We start from the raw sequence: 18,553 nt of genomic DNA, 5'->3' as shown, positions 1-18,553 counted from the left end.
CCACTGCTCGAGAGGCATCCTTCACTCCAGTCAAGCAGGTCTCTGCTCTGTCCATTAACAGTGTTCACTATTGATCCCGTGTCTTTGCCATGTGGTGTCTGCTCCCTAACATGCCCCCTTTCCTCTCTGCCTATCCAAGACTTATCTACTTTATAAGACCCAGCTCAAGCCCAACCTCCTGCATGAAGCCTTCCTAGACCACTCCATCACACAATGACCCAACGTTCTTAGTACTGTCAATGTCACACTTTATCATTCTCCGTTATTAAGCACTTAATTGTCTGTTTCATTAAGACTTGAAGTAGGCTGCTAACTCTTACAAGGTAGAAACTAGGTCTTATTCCTTTTGGATCCCTTCAGTTTAGAATAGTTAGGCACACAGTTGGTGTTCCATACATGTTTGTTTAGTGAATACTGAATGAATGACTCATGTTGAATACAGAATGCCATTGGCTTTAAGAGAGAAATATCTTCAAAGGTTCTTGCTAATAAGAACATCTATGACTAATATGGCATAGAATCATAAAGATTCTATGGCATAAGAGTCAAAATGGATCTGAAAAAGCTCATCTAGTCCAAATTTTACATTGTACACAAGAGGAACTGAGGCTTAGGTAAACTGAATGAAGACATAAACCAGATGTCTTCTCCAAGTTTAGTGTTGCCTTCAATAATAAAAGAGGAGGCTACTGGGAAAACTGAGACGTTATGGCTGTCTTCCAGTTTGTGAAGACCCAGGCAATAGAAGTAGCAGTAATGTAGAAGATGCAAAGTGGCCATTTTAGATCTCCTTCATTTACCGTTAGAGTATCCAAAACACACCCTGAGGCGGCGGGCTCTGCCTCCTTGGAGGACTTCAAGTAAACGCTGGATAGCCACTTGTCAGATATGACACTGTGGCAATTTCTCCACAGCAGGGTCAGACTGGAGGGTCCATTCCAACTCTCAAATTCTCCTCCTCCTCCTCCAACCCTCCTCCCTCCTCTCTCTGGCAAGGAAAGGGCAAAAACTAAACAGAAAGAATGAACTGAACCAGAAAGACTAGGCCTGCAGGATTAGCTTGGCTTAACAAAGGGGACAAGGTCTACAAAAACAGAGCTAATATCTTAAGTCAGGCACTGCTGAACTATGGCACTGCTGAACTATGGCACTGCACACACGAGCCAGGGTAGCAATGCAAGAATTTTTAATGGCACACTCTCAACTAAACAGTTTCATTATGAGCACATTTAGCACTCTTCCAAAGCTTTACAAAACACTGAGGCTAATTATGGCTGCCATATCACACACATACAACTTTACTGACAGCTAGACATATGCAGTTTTGGCTAGCATCCTTAGATTTCTTCAGCCTGCACTTTTATTTCTTTTGAAGGTCTTAATTTTTTGTGAATTATGCATATTTTTATATTAATACTTATTGATAATATTTGGTTGGTAAAACTAATCAAGTTTCATTCACTCAGCATTTATTACATTTCTATTATGAGTAAGGCACTATATTAGAGCCTGAGGATGTTAAGACAAAAGGAATTAGTGTTCAACTGTCCTAAAGGAACATAGATTTTATAATCCATGTATAGCTAAGCAAACATAAAGTACGTATAAAGTAATGGGAGGGAGTAGGAAAAGGGCACATTTAAGCCAAAGCCTGAAGGGAACTAGGAATTCCAAGAGGCAGAGGTTAGGAAACAGCATTCCAGGCATGGGGACGCTGCAGAGGCAGACAAAGTTATGCATTAGGAACAGCAAGGAGAACAGTTGGGCAGGAATGGAGAGTGTGTGAGAATAACGTTATCCTTAGGAAAGATGCAAGTTTGAGCAAGCCAGTAAAGGATTTTAAATTAGACAAAGGAATTTGTATATTATCATAGTGGCGAAAGAGAGACACTAAAGCTCTTAGAGGAAGGGAATGACACAGGCCTGTGTTTTAACAATATCAGTTTGGCAGCTGTGTGGAAGACAGATGCTTATCACATGCATTCTGCTGCTGAGAGGTTGCTAACATTCAACGGGGGGTGAAGGGGGTGGAGGGGTGGGCGGGGGTGGGGAGGGGAAGAAGGGGAAGTGAATATCCCCTCTACCACCCCCCATCCTCTCCCAATCTTTCCTTGATTGGCCCAAGGCCTATTAATGTAGTTCATTCCCTGACTGACCATGATTGCCCAAATAAGGATATTCCACAAGCTTTGTGTGAACTATGTAAAATAAAAGGGCCCAAAGAGATGTTTCTAGGCCCTCTAGGAGGCTATAAGGATTCAGGTCCATAGGGGCTCAATGAAGCCATTCGGCCCATAGTCTCTATGTCTTGCAACCAAGACAGAACCCCTAGAGACAGGCAAACTGAAGTCAAGGACATCTAGACAATAGTAATTATAGCTGGAGAATATCCAGGTTAGAACATGAGGGCATCCAACATTTCAGTACCATGAGGGTGGTATCCTAATCACACCTAAAGAGTATTCTCGTTCTTTTTCATTCAAACCCTTGAGAAATGACAGAAAGACGGAGAGATAGAAGACGGAGCTCTTCCATAATATGGATGATATTTTCAGACACAGTACTCAAATTTTTCTATACCCCTAGAAAACACCCCTGTGAATGTCAACCTGTATTGAACAACTTAAACATTGAAACTGAAAACAAATTTAAATGAAAAATATTGAACATAGATAAGTCTATAACATGATTACATATTATATGTTATGTAGTATATACATGGATGCATATATGTGTATACATGTGCATATGTGTGTTTGTTTGTAGCCTCTTTGTATGCATGCATATAAAAGATTTGAGTTCAAATGTTTAAATCCTCCTCTAGCCAGGGTGCCTTGAGCAAAATGCTCCACCTTTCTCAGTCTCAGTTTCTTCATCTGTTACAAGGGAATAACAATGGTACTTATCTCAGAAGGTTGTAAAGATTACGAGATAACACCTGTAAAGACCCTGCAAACCTTATATAAATGCTTGCAATTATTATTGTTAAGTATATATTTGACTCCCTAATACATGTCCTTGAGATTCAAAGCAAATTATCTTTTTTATTTTTATTAAAAATTTTTTTTTTATTTAAAAAGCTCAAATAATAAGTAACTAATGAAGACCCTGACTGGATTTCGTCTAATAACTGTTTCCTAAAATACTGGAACTTAAGGGGCCAATTGGATGACATATGAGAATAGTGGGATAGGCCTATCCTGGAAAACGTGGCACATGTGGTCTGCTAATCATGCTCCAAAATTATCACTATCTCCTTTCCAATCAAAATTTCCATTCTCTGAGTACTCTAGATTTTACTTCCATATTGATTGGATAAAAGCTCATGGCATTTTCCTTCAGCTGATCGAGGTCACTTTGGCTGAACTGTGCTTTTTTTCCCCTTCTCTTTTCATTCTTGGTATTCCTGATTCTAAGTAGAGCACTCTACTCGTTCTGCTACCTAGGCTTGACTTAACCTTCCCAGGAGGTATGAAATTTTAAAAAGTAAGCTAACCAAGTGTCTTAATTGGTAGAGATATAAGAAAGAGAAATCTTGTTTGTGTGGACCAAATAGGGTTAGGGGAGGGGAACTTGTGCGGCTACCTGAATGCCTTTGGTCTCTAGGAGAACTAGTCTTACACCTCATTAGTCTGCCAAGGAATAAAATTTATGGAATTAATGTTCTTTCACAATATGTAACCATACACTATTCACTAAACTCTTCCTAACAATACAAATCTCTGACCTGAATTCATAGGCATCAGTCAGGTTTTATGCTTTTGTTTTTTTCAGAATAAGGAAGATACCTGAATTCTCAATTTTGGCCACAAATAAACAAAAGTCTCCAGTACTGGCTGACCAATCATTAAGATCAAGTTACAAATACTCAAATCGTAAGCATCATGCATTTTTCTGTCCCCTAGCTTTTCAAATCCCACCTCTCCCTATCCACTATAAAATGAGTTTATTTATAACAAAGCTTCTCCTTCACTTGTACATGCAGAAGCTGGGTCTAAAGAATTCATACAAATAAAAAAAGCTATGAAGTAATTTGAAAAGATCCTACAGAAAAGCTACAGAGTTCAATTAGGCTCTAAAAAATGAAATTTCACACCTTGTCAAGAACAGCCCTCGAGGTATCTTTAAATATAATATTGGGGAAATATGATTTTTCAACAGAAAAGTAATAAATCTAGTTTCAGCAAACATAAAAGAATGTGAACCACTGCCTAGCTTTCAAAAGCCTTTGTCATCATTTCTTAAGGGAACTCAGAAAAACACAATTTTAAAAAAATATATATAACATTTGCTTCAGTGAAAACTGTGCTACTCATCAAAAAGCAAAAACCACCAGAAAAGCATTCTTAACTTATTTACCAATTCTGTTGAGTTCTTTAGAAAACACAAATGAATAAAGACTGCCAAATGGTTTTTTTCCCAATCTTTTCATTTTCAATTGAAGGGAAAAAAACTCCCTTAGTTGTGGCAAAGCGTCAGGATCTCATTCCACTTTTTACATAAGAACATTCTTTCATTTTGTAGTTTTGCTTGGACATCCCGTTCTGCCACCTTGCTTGCCCTCTTTCTTCACAACTATGGTTATAACTGGTGCAGAGGCCCCAAGTGATGCTAGGAGTAAGAGGCTGTACACCATTAAAAAGTGGAGTTGTTTAAAAGAAAGGGAAATGAATGTGAATGCTTCTATACAATGACTCGTCCGCCACCTGGGAGAATACTGACCCGAACAGAACTGAGAAAATGAACAAAGTCTCTCATTGTCACTTTTTAACATTCCAAAAAATATTTCACTGTCCTAATCATGTAAACTGGCGACATCCCAAAGTTCTTTTTAAAAAGTCCTAAATTCCACGCTATTACTTATATGAAAGCAAGGGAGAAATAAACACTTATTTCAAAATAAAATTTGTAAGCTGCTTAGAGAAAAAAAACTGTGAATAATGACAAAAGGGTCTAAGAAAGAAAAAAGGATAGCATTTTTAAAACAAATTTTTGGTAATTTCTTCAAAATACGAATTCCAGTTCAAAGGGTGAAAGGACTTTAATAATAGATCTCCTAAATCTCAGAGAAGTATATGACAGTGTTTGAAGGAATTCAGCTGAAATAAGACACGCTTTCATCAGAGGTTTTGGCCGAAAATCTTTCAAGCATCAGGGATTTTTTTTTAGAGGCTCTTCATGTAAAAGATCCTCAGTTTATGAAAAGTTTGGCCAGAGCTTTTTTCACATATAGTGGATGTACTGCAGACGTGTCCTGAGTCCTCACTGTTCTCATTGATGATGACTAGTTTTATTTCAGATGTATTCTTACATATGGTGTGAAAGTCCTCAGTTCTCACCCATAAGGACTTTGTTCAGACAAGTGATAGTATCTCCCAGATGAGGAATGAAATCCTTGTCTTATCCTCAGTTACCCAACTGAAATCATATTAGAGATGATTCTCAGTCAATTCATATATCGTAGCTCAATCTCTGGACATGTCCTTTAAAAAGGATGCAGGAGAATTATAAGGGTAAGAGTTAGAGAAAGGGACAAGAATGAGGCCTAACCAGATTCTCCCCACCTGCCTGGTCTTGGCAGGCGAGGCTTGTGTAGCTCAGTGAATGTAAACTGGTCTGGTGGATAGAGTACCTGAAAAACTATGTACAGAGGTTCACAATATTGTACAGGAGGTAGCAACAAAAAACATTCCAAAGAAAATGAGCAAGAAAGCAAAATGGCTTTCTGATGAGGCTTTACAAACAGTGAAGAGGGAAAGGAGAAAGGGAAAGATATGCCCAACTGAATGCAGAATGCCAGAGAATAGGAAGGAGAGATAAGGTTTTCTTAAATGAGCAATGCAAAAAAAAAAAAAAAAAAGGAAAACATTAAAATGGGAAAGACAAGAAAGCTCTTCAAGAAAATTAGAGGTATCCAGGGAAAGTTTCATGCAAAAATGGGCATGACAAAAGATAAAAAACAGTAGGGATTTAACAGAAGCAGAAGAGATTAAGAAGAGGTGGCAAGAATACACAAAAGAATCACACAAGAAAGAAGAGAGAGAAAGACCTTAATATCACCAATTCATGTGGTTATCGTTCTAGAACCAGACATCCTGGAGAATGATGCCAAGTGGGCCTTAGGAAGTACTACTAACAATAAGGATAGTGAAGGTAATGGAATTTCAGCAGGGCTATTTAAAACCCTAAAAGATGATGCTGTTAAAATGCTGCACTCAGTATGCCAGTTAATAGGGAAAATACAACAGTGCCTACCAGATTGGAAAAATCAATCTGAAAGAAGGGCAATATCAAAGAAATGTTCAAATTACCAAAGAATTGCACTCATTTCACGTGCCAGCAAGGTTATGCTTAAAACTATGCAAGCTAAGCTTCAGCAATACATGAATAGAGAATTATCCGCTAGTTTTTGAAGAGGCAGAGGAACTAGAAACCAAATTGCCAACATTCTCTGAATTAGGAAGACAGCAAGAGAGTTCCAGAAAAGCGTCTACTTCTGTTGCAGTGATACATTAAAGCCTTTGGTTGTGTGGATCACAACATGTGGCAAGTCCTCAAAGAGATGAGAGTACCAGGTCACCTTATTTGTCATCTGAGGAACCTGCACATGGGCCAAGAAGCAGGAGTTACAACCAAATGTGGAACAAAGGATTGGTTTAAGATTAGAAGAGGAGTACAACAAGGCTCTATATTGTTGCCTTATTTATTTAACTTACATGCAGAGTACATCATGTGAAATGCCATGCTGGATGAATCAAAAGTTAGAAGCAAAGTTGCCTGAACAAATATCAACAACCTCAGATATGAATACAATATCACTCTGATGGCACAAAGAAAGTAAAGAAGAATTAAGAAGCTGCTTGATGAGAGTAGGAGAGGAGACTGTAAAATCAGGCTTGAACAAACCAAAGATCTTGGCAAGTGGTCCCTTCATTTTCTGGCACACGGAGGGAGAAGAAATGGAAGCAGTGTCAGATTTTATATTCTGGAGCTTAAAGTTCACTTCAGATGGCAACTGCAGTCATGCAATTAAAAGACACTTGCTCCCTGGAAGGAAAGCTATGGCAAATCTGGACAGCATACTAAAAAGCAAGGACATCACCTTGCCAAAAAAGGTCTACATATTCAAAGCTATGGTTTTTCCAGTAGCAATGGATGGATGCGAGGATTGGACTATAAAGCATCACAGAATCGACACTTGAACTCTGGTGATGGAGAAGACTTTTGAAAGTCTCTTGGACAGCAAGGAGATCAAATCAGTCAATACTTAAAGAAATTAATTCAGGCTATTCACTGTAAGGTCAAATACTGAAACTGAAGCTTAAATACTTTGGTCACATAATGAGAAGCCAGGACTCACTGGAAAAGACCCTGATTTCGGGAAAGACTGAAAGCAAAAAGAGAAGGGGACAGCAGAGGATGAGAGAGAGAGTGTCATGGAAACAATGAACATGAGCTTGGACAGACTTCAAGAGAGAGTGGTGGAGAGAAGGGTCTGGCATGCTATGGTCCATTGGGTCATGAAGTATTGGACATGAATGGACAACAACAAAGCAACAACCAGATTTTAGGATTTGGTTTTCTAGAGAGAAAGTCTGGTCACCCTTGCAATCCTAAGGAACAACATATTGTGAAGAAATTCCTGGACCAGCAGAGGAATTTCTGGCCCAAGAAGTAAATCTGGACTTTGCCCTTCACCGGTAATATGAGTTACCTGTGGCTTATGATGGTCTGGAAGATTTTTATGATGTCAAATAGTTTTACCTCATAAGAGAACCTCAGGGTGGTATTTTAATTCTGGAAGACAGTAAAAGTCCCTATGGGGATGTAAGGCTCAATCAAAACAAAGGCTTCTTAACTTTCCAGCAATCCTGAATTATTTCTGGGGAGGAGCTTATATGTTTGGTAAAAATCCAGGATATTGCTCTAAGTTAGGACTCTATGGTATTTGGAGACCCACCAGAGAGGTGAGTTACTTTACTCTCTAAGAACCTCAAGTTCTCTCCTCTTGACAAGGGACTGGCAGGGGGGTATGGAGTTAACTCCAGAATGGTAGATGGAGGTTGCCCTGTTTATGAGCTCTGATGTTCACCTTTTTTTGGTTGGGTTAAGAGAAAAAGGCTCATATATTTAATATATTGTTAGCCTGAGCGCTTGCATGGGCCATCTTCCTTTTGCTATGGACACTTAGAAATGAATCATATTCTGATGTTTCCAGAGGAAGAAATCTTGCAAAGGATATGTCAAAAGAAAGCATGACTATTGAGAAGTTCTTAAGACTGAACTTGATCTGTATAAATCCACAGCTTTGTTGCTGGTCCACATTTAGGCTAAATAAAAGATATCTAACTGGTTTTCTTTATTCACATGCTTATTAACCCCCTCAAAGAAATCAGGTTAATGAAGCATGATGTTTCGCTCCCAATATATGTTCAGTCATCTCAAATCAAGTTCTTTCCTTGCAGTCTCCAAACTAGAACATGATTATAAAAACTATTATCTTACATTTGCCTTGTCCTTTAAATTTTCAAAGGGTTACTTATATTACATTATCTCATATGATCCATACATCCCTGGGAACTTGTTAGGAAGGTTTTATTACGGTCATTTTACCAATAAGGAAAGTGAGGCACAAACAAATTTTAAGTATTACAGACACTATGATTCTTGATCTAGTTCTTGCCACATCTACCAAATGCCTTTCAATTACTGCATCTACCCAAGGACAGTGATCATAGTTTCTCAATGAAGAAATTCAGATATATAAGTAAAAAAAAATTTCTTTCACAAAGTCTCATTAAAAGTATATTTTCTACTGGGAAAATTTTTTTACAGCAAGTTTCTTTGATAAAGTTCTCAAATATATAGAGAACTGAGTCAAATCTATTAAGAATAGGAGTCATTCTCCAACTAATAAACAGTCAAAGGATATGAAGAAGGCAGTTTTCAGAAGAAGAAATCAAAGTTACCTAGTCATAAAAAAATGCTCTAAATCACCACTGATTAGAGAAATGTAAATTAAAACAATTACCACCTCATACCTATCAGACTGGCTAATATGAAAAGGAAAATGACAAATGTTGGAGGGAATATGGAAAAACTGTGACACTAATGCACTATTGGTGGAGTCGTGAATTGATCCAACCATTCTGAAGAACAATTTGAAACTATGCTCAAAGGGCTATAAAACTGTATATATTCTTTGACCCAGCAATACCACTACTAGGTCTGTATTCCAAAGAGATCAAAGAAAAGAAAAAGTCCTATATGCACAGAAATTGTTACAGCAGCTCTTTTAGTGGTGGCAAAGAATTAGAAATCGAGGGCCTGGCCATCAATTGGGGAAGGCCTGAACAAGCTGTGGCATGTGACTGTGATGGAATACTACTGTGCTGTAAGAAATAACAAGCAAGAGGGTTTCAGAAAAACCTGGGAAGACTTAAATGAACGGATGCAAAGTGAAATGAACAGAATGAGAACAATGTACATAGTAACAGCAATACTGCATGCTCATTTGTGAATGACTAAGCTATTCTCAGCAGTCCAATAATGCAAGATAATTCCAAAGGACTAATGATGAATGAAGTTACACACTGTCAGAGAAAGAACTGATGGAGTTGGAATGCACACTGAAGCACACTTTTTTTATACTTTACTTTTCTTCAGGGGTTTTTCTTTTGGTCTGTCTTCTTTTACAACACAGCTAACACGAAAATGTGTTTTGCATGACTGCACATGTATAACCTATGTCAAACTGCTTGTCTTCTCAAGGGGGAGGGAAGGGAGAGAATCTGGAACTCAAAATTTTAAAAAGCAAATGTTAAAAATTGCCTTTACATGTAATAGGAAAAAATAAATAATTTCTTTTTTTAAAAATATGTTTTCTTGTCTTAGAAATGTCTCTGAAAACCCAGGATATGTCCTCACTTACTATATGGAAAGGGGGACTGGGTAGTTTTAAATCAAAATGCTCAGTGCTGACATTCAAATAGTAACTAGTTTCAGAAACTCCAAACTATACCAAGATGAATACTCTTTATACCTACAAATGACTTTTGGTTTTCTTCTAATTACTCAAATAGGTGGCTAATTCTATTATGCCTTAATTTAAAAAACGATAAATAAAACCATTAAGTATAGCAGAGAAAAAAATTTCATACTTACCTATAGCACAGTGTAAAATCTAGAAGAAAAAATAAAAAAGGAACATTAGTGAGAGCTCTGAGTAAAAATATTTTTTCAGTGATGTTACCAGTTATAATGTAAGTGAAAGACTATGGTATTCCATTTTAAGAACTGGCTATAGGCTGATATGTGATTCTTGTTCAGATAGCTTTAAAAAAATTAGATTGAATACTGATTAGTTTGAAAAATTTCCTAAGGATTAACCCCTTTACTTGTTCTTTTAGTTAATTTCAATTCAACTCTCTCTAGCATACATGCAGATTACATTTACACAATAATTACACTCAGGTCCTTCATTTCTCAGCCCCTGATACCACAGAAAATCTGGCAAGAACATTCAATTCAATGCACACAATGAGAAAGCACAAAAAATGAAACCATACCTACCCTCAGAAAGCTTATATTCTACTGGAGACACAGCAGGTACTCAGACAAGTAGACCAAAAACAAAAAAAGCAAAATCTGAGGAAGGAGACAATATTAACAACTGAAGAGATCAGAGAAGGTTCCCAGAGGAATGGGCACCTAAACTGACCTTTGACAGAAGATAACAGGTATCTGAGATGTAGAGATGAGAAGTATCCTAAGACCCTAGACTTAAAGCTCAAGGTAATCTTAGAGATCAAGCCTCAAATTTACAGATAAAGAAAGTCAGTCACAAAGAACTTAAAGTGATTTGTTTAAGGTCACCTAAAAATTAAGTATTAAGATTTAAAACCATGTTTTTTGACTTCAAATCCAGTGCTCCTTCTGCTATACACCACTACTCCTAATGTTCCAGGCATGGAGGTCAACCTGCACAGAGCAAGGAGTTCAGGTATCAGTTAATGGTCCAATTTTGCCATTACGTAATCAAAAACAGGACTGGAATTCTGGTAGAAGCCAGATTGCAGAAGACCTTGAATGCCAGGCTAAGGTGTCTGTATTTTATCCTAGAGCCAACAGGGAGCCACTGAACGACATAGTCAAATATATGCCTTTGAAAGATCATTTTGGCATCTGAGGGGAAGACAGACTGGAGCAGAAGAAACTGGAAAGCACAATGTCCAAGTGAGAAGCTTGTTTACAGTAGTCCAAGTGAATGATGATGAAATGAATTATAGTGTGAGTGGAGAGATGAGAGATGGACACTAAAGATGCCATGAAGAACTTACAAGACTTTACAACTAACTGGATCTACTGGGTGAAGAAAACGGAAAATTAAGGTATGACTAAAGATATGACCTTGGTAACCAGAAACACGGAAGTTCAGAGAAGTTGGCAGGGACATATACTGAGGGATATTTATGCTCATTTATGGTTTGAATTATTTTGAATTTGAGATGATGAAGGATTTCCAGATAGAGATAATTCAGTGGACAGCTGAAGATACCAACTCCAATGACAACAGGACACTTTAAATAAAGAGATCAATGCTAGATATACAGATTTAGGATTCTTCTCAACAGATGAAATCATTAGTGGAGAGAATATAAAGAGAGAAGAGGGTCTAAGATAAAGCCACGAAGATACACATCCTTAGCGGGCAAGAGATGGATACTGATCCAGCAAAGTCCAGCACTGTATCTATTATATGATACTGCCCTCCCTCCCCAGTCATGTTTGCACTGGGAAATCCCAGGACCTGGCATATAAGCACCCTAGAATCTTAGGGGTCACAGATTTAGAATTTGGAAGTTATCTAGTCTCACTTTATGTTATGTGACTTAACCAAGGTCACACAGATACTAAGTGGCAGAGCCAGTCCTTTTACTCCAAGTCCAACACTAATTTATTAGTGTCTTCCCAATCAACCCAGACAGTGAAAAGAACAAAACTATGGATCAGTTTATCAAAGCACCTAATTTTAAAATTGTCCCTGCCCCTCTTCCCTGACTTCTCAATAAAGAAGAGACAAACCAAAACAACTCTGAGATACCACATCACATCTATCAGATTGGCTAACATGACAGAACAGGAAGATGATAAATGTTGGAGAGGATGTGGGAGAGTTGGAACACTAATTCATTGTTGGTGGAGCTGGGAGCTGATCCAACCATTCTGGAGAGCGGTTTGGAACTTTGCCCAAAGGGCTACAAAAATGTGCATACCCTTTGACCCAACAATACTATTTCTAGGACTGTATCCCAAAGAGATCATAAAACTGGGAAATATTTATAGCAGCATTCTTTGTAGTGGCCAAAAACTAGAAATCAAGGGGATGCCCACCAATTGGGGAAGGGCTGAATAAATTATGGTAAATGAATGTAATGGAATACTATTGTGCTATAAGAGATGATGAACAGGAAGACTTCAGAGAGGCCTGGAAAGACTTATATGATCTGATGCTGAGCGAAAGGAGCAGAACCAGGAGAACTTCGTGCACAGCAATGACCACAGTGTGTGAGAGTTTTTTCTGATAGACTTGGAACTTCATTGCAATGCAAGGACCTAAAAAATTACCAATGGTCTTTTAAGGCAAAATGCCTTCCATATCCAGAGAAAGAACTATGAAATTCAATCGCAGAATATAGCAGATTACGTTTTGGTATTGTATTATGTTTTGGTGTGTTATATGATTTCTCAAATTCATTATAATTCTTCTACACAGCATGACTACAGTGAAAATGTATTTAATAGGAATGTATGTGTAGAACCTATATAAAATTGTATGCTGTCTCGAGAAGGTAGGGGAGAGGTAGAGGAAAAAAATCTAAGTTATATGGTAGTGATTGTAGAACACTGAAAATAAATAAAATTAATAATAACAAAAAGAAGTGACGATATCAAATGCAAAAATAACAACTCTGTGTTAAATGAGTAAGGGTTTAAAAAAGCAAGGAAATGATTCCACTTTCTTGTTGACAGGAAGACACTGAGACCTAAGAATACCTTTAGGCCTCTGTGCAAATAGGGACTTTCCTACAAATGGACCTATTACTCACATGTAACCTTTAAGCTATCTACCAACTTTCTATTTTTGAATTAACAAAGGTATAAAATTTCATGTGGCACTGAGAAGATCAGAGATTTACAAGAAGAAGAGATAAAAGATATCTTCTAGCTCAATGACCTTTGCCACTACCTTCCTCTAACTTCCTGGGTTTCCAAATATCCAGACACTCAATTTCCATTTATGGAAAAAATACAAGCTTTCCTTGGACCTGCTCCTACCCCCAGTCAATTTTTCCTCCTCCTTAATAGGAGGAGGTCATCCTTTCTGCTGTATGAAAAGGGGATTTACTACAAAGAACCACAGGGGATACATAAAACAGACTAAGTAATGCAACTGACGGGTCAAGTTACAAAAGTTTTTATGTTTTAATTCTGGTTTTAGGCAGAAACTACTGCACACTAGGCATCATCCTTTCTTAGCTCTCTCTCCCCTCCAGTTTGGACATTTTTCTGCCAAGTCTTACCTTCTATGACAGCTCAGTTGTGACTCATTTGCTATGGATCTGGTTGACATGGCTACTGATGTCTCAACTTTCTGCTCTAAGAATTTACATTTAGGGATCTCTCCCCTAGAGTAGATCATTTTACAGAATACAAGACTTAAAGTGGACAGTATCCTCCTAGACAAACTCCCCTCCTGCTTCCCACATTACTTTTCTCAAAGGTATCATCTCCTTGGGCTTCAGGCTTTTACCCTTCTGCAATTGATCTCTAATGTTCTGCCCCTGGAAAGTCTTAACCTGCCTTCTCTATTTCTGATTGCTTTGCCTAAAGTAAATTTTACTAGATTATCCAGGTCAGTCCTGCCTTTATTGATAAAATTATCTCCATTTAACTACCTTACTGCCCTCTGGCCCATTTTCCTACCAGAATTTGAACTTTGCCCCTGGGATTCTGGGCTCTGACCTTTCACCTCACCCTTCCTGGAACCAGGCCATCACACCATCCATTTCCACACCATGCTGCCACACAGACCACTGCCCAACACTGGCCTTTCTCCAATAGGCTCTCCTTTACAGGTTACTATCAGAATGAAAGTTCCTTTAAGGCAGGGAGTCTTGTTGGCTTCTGTTTGTATTTCCAGCACTTAGCACAGTACACAGCATGCAGTAAATGCTTAATCAATGCCTTCATTTATCTTAGCAGAAAGGACCCTCAGAGAAGTCCCCTTCTCTGTCTCTATTATGTAATTTCCAGTCTGAGCTCTTCTCAGTCTCTCCTTCTAATCTAATAGCTTCCCAATCTCACTGGCCAGACTAAGTTGAATAGATCCAAGGGGAATTGACTGGTTTTCGTTGTTTGCAATCACTGGCTTAATTGTATGGTAGTCAATATACTTGGGCCAGGAGTGGGGAACCTGCAGCCTTGAGGCCACATGTGGCCCTCTAGGTTCTCAAGTGCAGTCCTTGGACTGAATTCAAACTTCAGAGAACAATTCCCCTTAATAAAAGGATTTGTTCTGTAAAACTTGGACTCAGTCAAAAGGCTGCACCCAGGCCCTAGAAGGCCACATGTGGCCTCAAGGCTGCAGGTTCCCTACCTCTGACTTAGGCCCTGACACTTTTTGGATGGATCCTTGTACTATATGTTGCTATATTAATAACAAGAGAAAATGTGTAGGAAACATAACAAAATCAACACACTCTCCTTCCAACCTCTTACATCATCAGGGAGAAAGCAATTCATCAGTCACTCTTCTCATTACAACTACCTTATAGCATTTTAAGGGTTCCATGTGACAGACTCAAATCCATCTCAGTTGGAGCAAAGCATAAATTTTCCATAAACTTCAAACTATGACTAAGTTTAAGGCAGTGATGAATAGAGCTGACCTTGAAGCCTGGGCTCAATGACCACTTTTGACTCATCTATGTGATCTTGGGCAAGTCATTTAATATCTCTCGGCCTCAGTTTGCTCATCTGCAAAATAGTACTAATAATGGTACTTACCTCAAATATTTTTGTGAGGATAATTTAAGGAGTACTGTGTAAACTTTACAGTTCCACAAATATTAGCTACTATTATTATTATATTTATCTATCTTAACTGTGAAATCCTAAGTTGTCTGTAGCCAAAGTCTTCTACTCAGCCCTTCTACCTGAAAATCAGTATAATGCAAAACACAGAAGATCCAATGGTCACTAAATATCTGCTATATTGAATGGGAAAAAAAATGATGTAGAAAAAGATGAAAGAAGTCTTTATCAGGGGTGAAGAGGGGGACTTTTTAAGTTATTCAGAAGAAAAGTTATTTTTCACTAAAAGAAAGTTTTACCCTTCAATGCCTTATGTCTTTAAACTTCATTTTGATCATTCTTTCACTCTATCCTATCAATGCAATATACATGTACACACATCATATACATAGATATGCATAGTCATCTAGTTCAATGGGCTCATTTTATACAACATATACATTTTAAACATCATTAATACATTTTACACTTCATACACATTTATGTATTACATATGTGCATATATATATGTATGTGATATGTGTATAATCCTATGGCCTATGTATTTATATGTATGTGCATAAATGAGATCTGCATACATATTAAATATTATCCATATATATATTATATGTGAATTGAAATTATCACTGATTTTTAGAAATTGATTCTATTTATAGATAACTGATTTTGTTCTATAGCTGTCCAGGTCATGATTCTTTGTCTCTGAACTCAATTCAGGAATTCAGCTGGCCTGTAACGAGTTAAGTTAAATCCAATTCTCCTGTTAATCACTGTTCTATTCTTACCCTTGAAGGAGGTAGCAAACACCAGAGAGTTTGGTCAAGTATCTTCTATATCACCAAGCTATCCTTCAAGGATACTAGTTTGTTATCCAAACAAGCCTGATTTGTTATCTTGGTCCTTGCAGATGCAGCTGGACTCAAACAATGAACATTTCTTAGTTTCAGAAGGGAAGGAGGGGCCTGTTGCTACTTCATTCCCAATTTCCAACCAATCATATTTTCTCCCATCTATGATGCTACCCTATTTTTTGTACTCCCCAGAACTATAAAAGAGAATTGCTCCCTTTATTCAGGATCTTACCTTTGCCGGAGAAGCTGAGATCAAATGTATTGGTAAATTCACATTTTACTAATATATTGTGCACAGAACTTTGTGCCTCAATCTAACTTAATTTTAACTGTTAAAGTATATATAAGAGATGTGGATGTACATATTAATCATTATCCTAATCAAGGATGCTATTAATACAGAACTCCCACCTTAAATCTCCTGAATTTTTGCTTCAACAGAAATCAGAATTACAGCAAGCCCTGTGCTTGATGGAAGGTAATAAGTCCAGTCAATCATAAAAAAAAAAAGTTGCTGGGAAGGTGTGACATTTCTCACTCAGTTCTGTAGTATTAGAAAATGTTCAGGGATAACATCTGAATGGAAAGTCTGAGGAAAGGGACTAAGTAGGTCTGGTAAAGTAAAGTGAGAGGTTTCAGTTATACGATGAAGCTTTAATGATCCAGTACCTACACCCATATGCCTTGCCAACCCACCAATCCTTTCCTCTACTCCCCCCACCATGCCATTCAAACATAGGAAAGACCATGGGATAATCAATTTAGAGCAGTAAGGCATCTTACAACAGCTCAATTCCCTCATTTTACAGATTAGGTGACAGAGGCAGAGATTAAAATAATTTCCCCTAAATGACACAACAACTATTCAATGGCAGAACTAAGATTACACTCAGGTCCTGTGATTCCAAATTTAGTGATCTTTTCTAAAGCACCATTTCTTACTTAATTTTGTTTCCAAAATGTCTTACTTTCACACTAAAGCAAATCTGGATTCACTATGGAATGATTCTATAAAAATAATTTTGATCCTTTAAAAGGGGCAGAAAATCTAGAAGGTATAGAACTGCAATGTCCTACCTCCAAAACCTCCCTTTTAGTGGTTATTTTTCATATCTCAAAACCGATTTTAAATCAACCATTTCCCCCTCCATTTACAATGAAAAGCTAGCAACTTGATTACTAGGTCTATGGGAAACTTGAAGGTTGTCACTGAAACCACAAAATAAGTATAATGCTAATTCCTTGGAAAGAGGTGTGGGTATGTTTAAATATGTACTTGCTTCCGTGCTGCCACTTTCCAAAACTAAGTCAAAAAATGTTTCTGTTCAAAGTGTTCTAAGTGTTTCTTAGCTACAGATGATTTTAAGAGCAATTTGGTCCTATTTTATGTGTGAGTGTGTGTGTGTGTGTGTGTGTGTGTGTGTGTGTGTGTGTGTGTGTGTGTATCACTGGAAGCTGCTTGTAAGCACATGAATCTGTTGTTTGCATATCACCACACAAGTGAAGACCTTATCCCAAGCTAGAAGACAGAATTGATCAGAAATCCAAAGTCATCAACTCCTTCTATCACTACTCCAGACTGAGCAACAATTAATTACATCTGTCATCAATGAAAGACTTAACACTTGACCCTTTGCATGATAATATGATTACTCTTTGCATACAGCACATAAAAAATAAAAAAGGGAAGAGAATAGTTTCTGTAAACTATAGGCCATTGAGCCATACTTGGGTTCCTGGCAAAATTCTAGAACTTATTAATAAAAGAATAATAAACATCCAGTAGATGAAGAGGTGATCACAAAAAGCCAATGTGGCCCTATGAAGAAGAGATAATGCGAAACTAATTGCATTTTCTTTGAGGATTACCAGAATGTTAATTCAGGGGAATGCTGTAAATTTAACTAGATTTTATCTCATTTTAAAATATATTTTGAAAGATGGCAGAGTAGAAAGATGCACATACACAAGCTCTTACCCCACAGCCCATAAAATACCTATAAAGAAGAACTCTCAACAAATTCTAGAGCAGCAGAAGCCACAGAACAACGGAGTGGAGGAGATTTCTAACCCAGAGTGACCTGAAAGACCGACGAAAGGTCTGTCCTACTGGACCCGGAGCAGAGCCCAGTCCAGCCTTGGCCACACGGCACTGAGAGAAGCAGATCTGAGCAGGCTTCAGGGACAGAATCTCCAATGGCAGTGCAGATCCCTCAACCCACAGGCACCAAAGGTCAGTGAGACAGTCTTTTTGGCTGTCCGAGAAGGGAGCAGGGTGTCCCCATAACTCAGGCCTCCTCAGGTGGCAGCAGTGGAGGCAGCTGCCAGTGGACAGGGACTCCCAAAGCAGGCAGTAGCCCACATCCACTGTTGAAGGTCTCATCGTAAACCCCCTGAAGGAACTGAGCCCTGCCCCCACCTGAGCAGCTGATCTTAATCTCACACTGAATAGCAAGCCCTGCCCCCATCTAATGCCCCTGAGGGTTTGAAGCAGCTCATCTGAATCTCAGTCCCCAGTGCTGGCTTGGTGGAACTGGAGGCAAGGTAGTTGTGGAGAGGAAACTCAGAAGTCAAGTAACGGGCTGGGAAAATGCCCAAAAAGGGAA

General features: G+C 38.2%; 1 protein-coding gene across 1 annotated transcript in view; it reads right to left on the bottom strand.

Moving 5' to 3' along the window:
- HACD2 (3-hydroxyacyl-CoA dehydratase 2) overlaps positions 1-18,553 on the bottom strand; it is a 93,026-nt gene that overhangs the window by 53,358 nt on the left and 21,115 nt on the right. Inside the window, exon 3 of the mRNA XM_072613772.1 lies at positions 10,165-10,183. Within this exon, the coding sequence (XP_072469873.1) occupies positions 10,165-10,183 (19 nt within the window). The remainder of the gene's footprint in view (positions 1-10,164; positions 10,184-18,553) is intronic.

The sequence above is a fragment of the Notamacropus eugenii genome, chromosome 5 (assembly GCF_028372415.1).
Source record: "Notamacropus eugenii isolate mMacEug1 chromosome 5, mMacEug1.pri_v2, whole genome shotgun sequence".
NCBI classification, from domain to species: domain Eukaryota; kingdom Metazoa; phylum Chordata; class Mammalia; order Diprotodontia; family Macropodidae; genus Notamacropus; species Notamacropus eugenii.
This window is presented reverse-complemented; position numbering and strand designations above follow the sequence as displayed.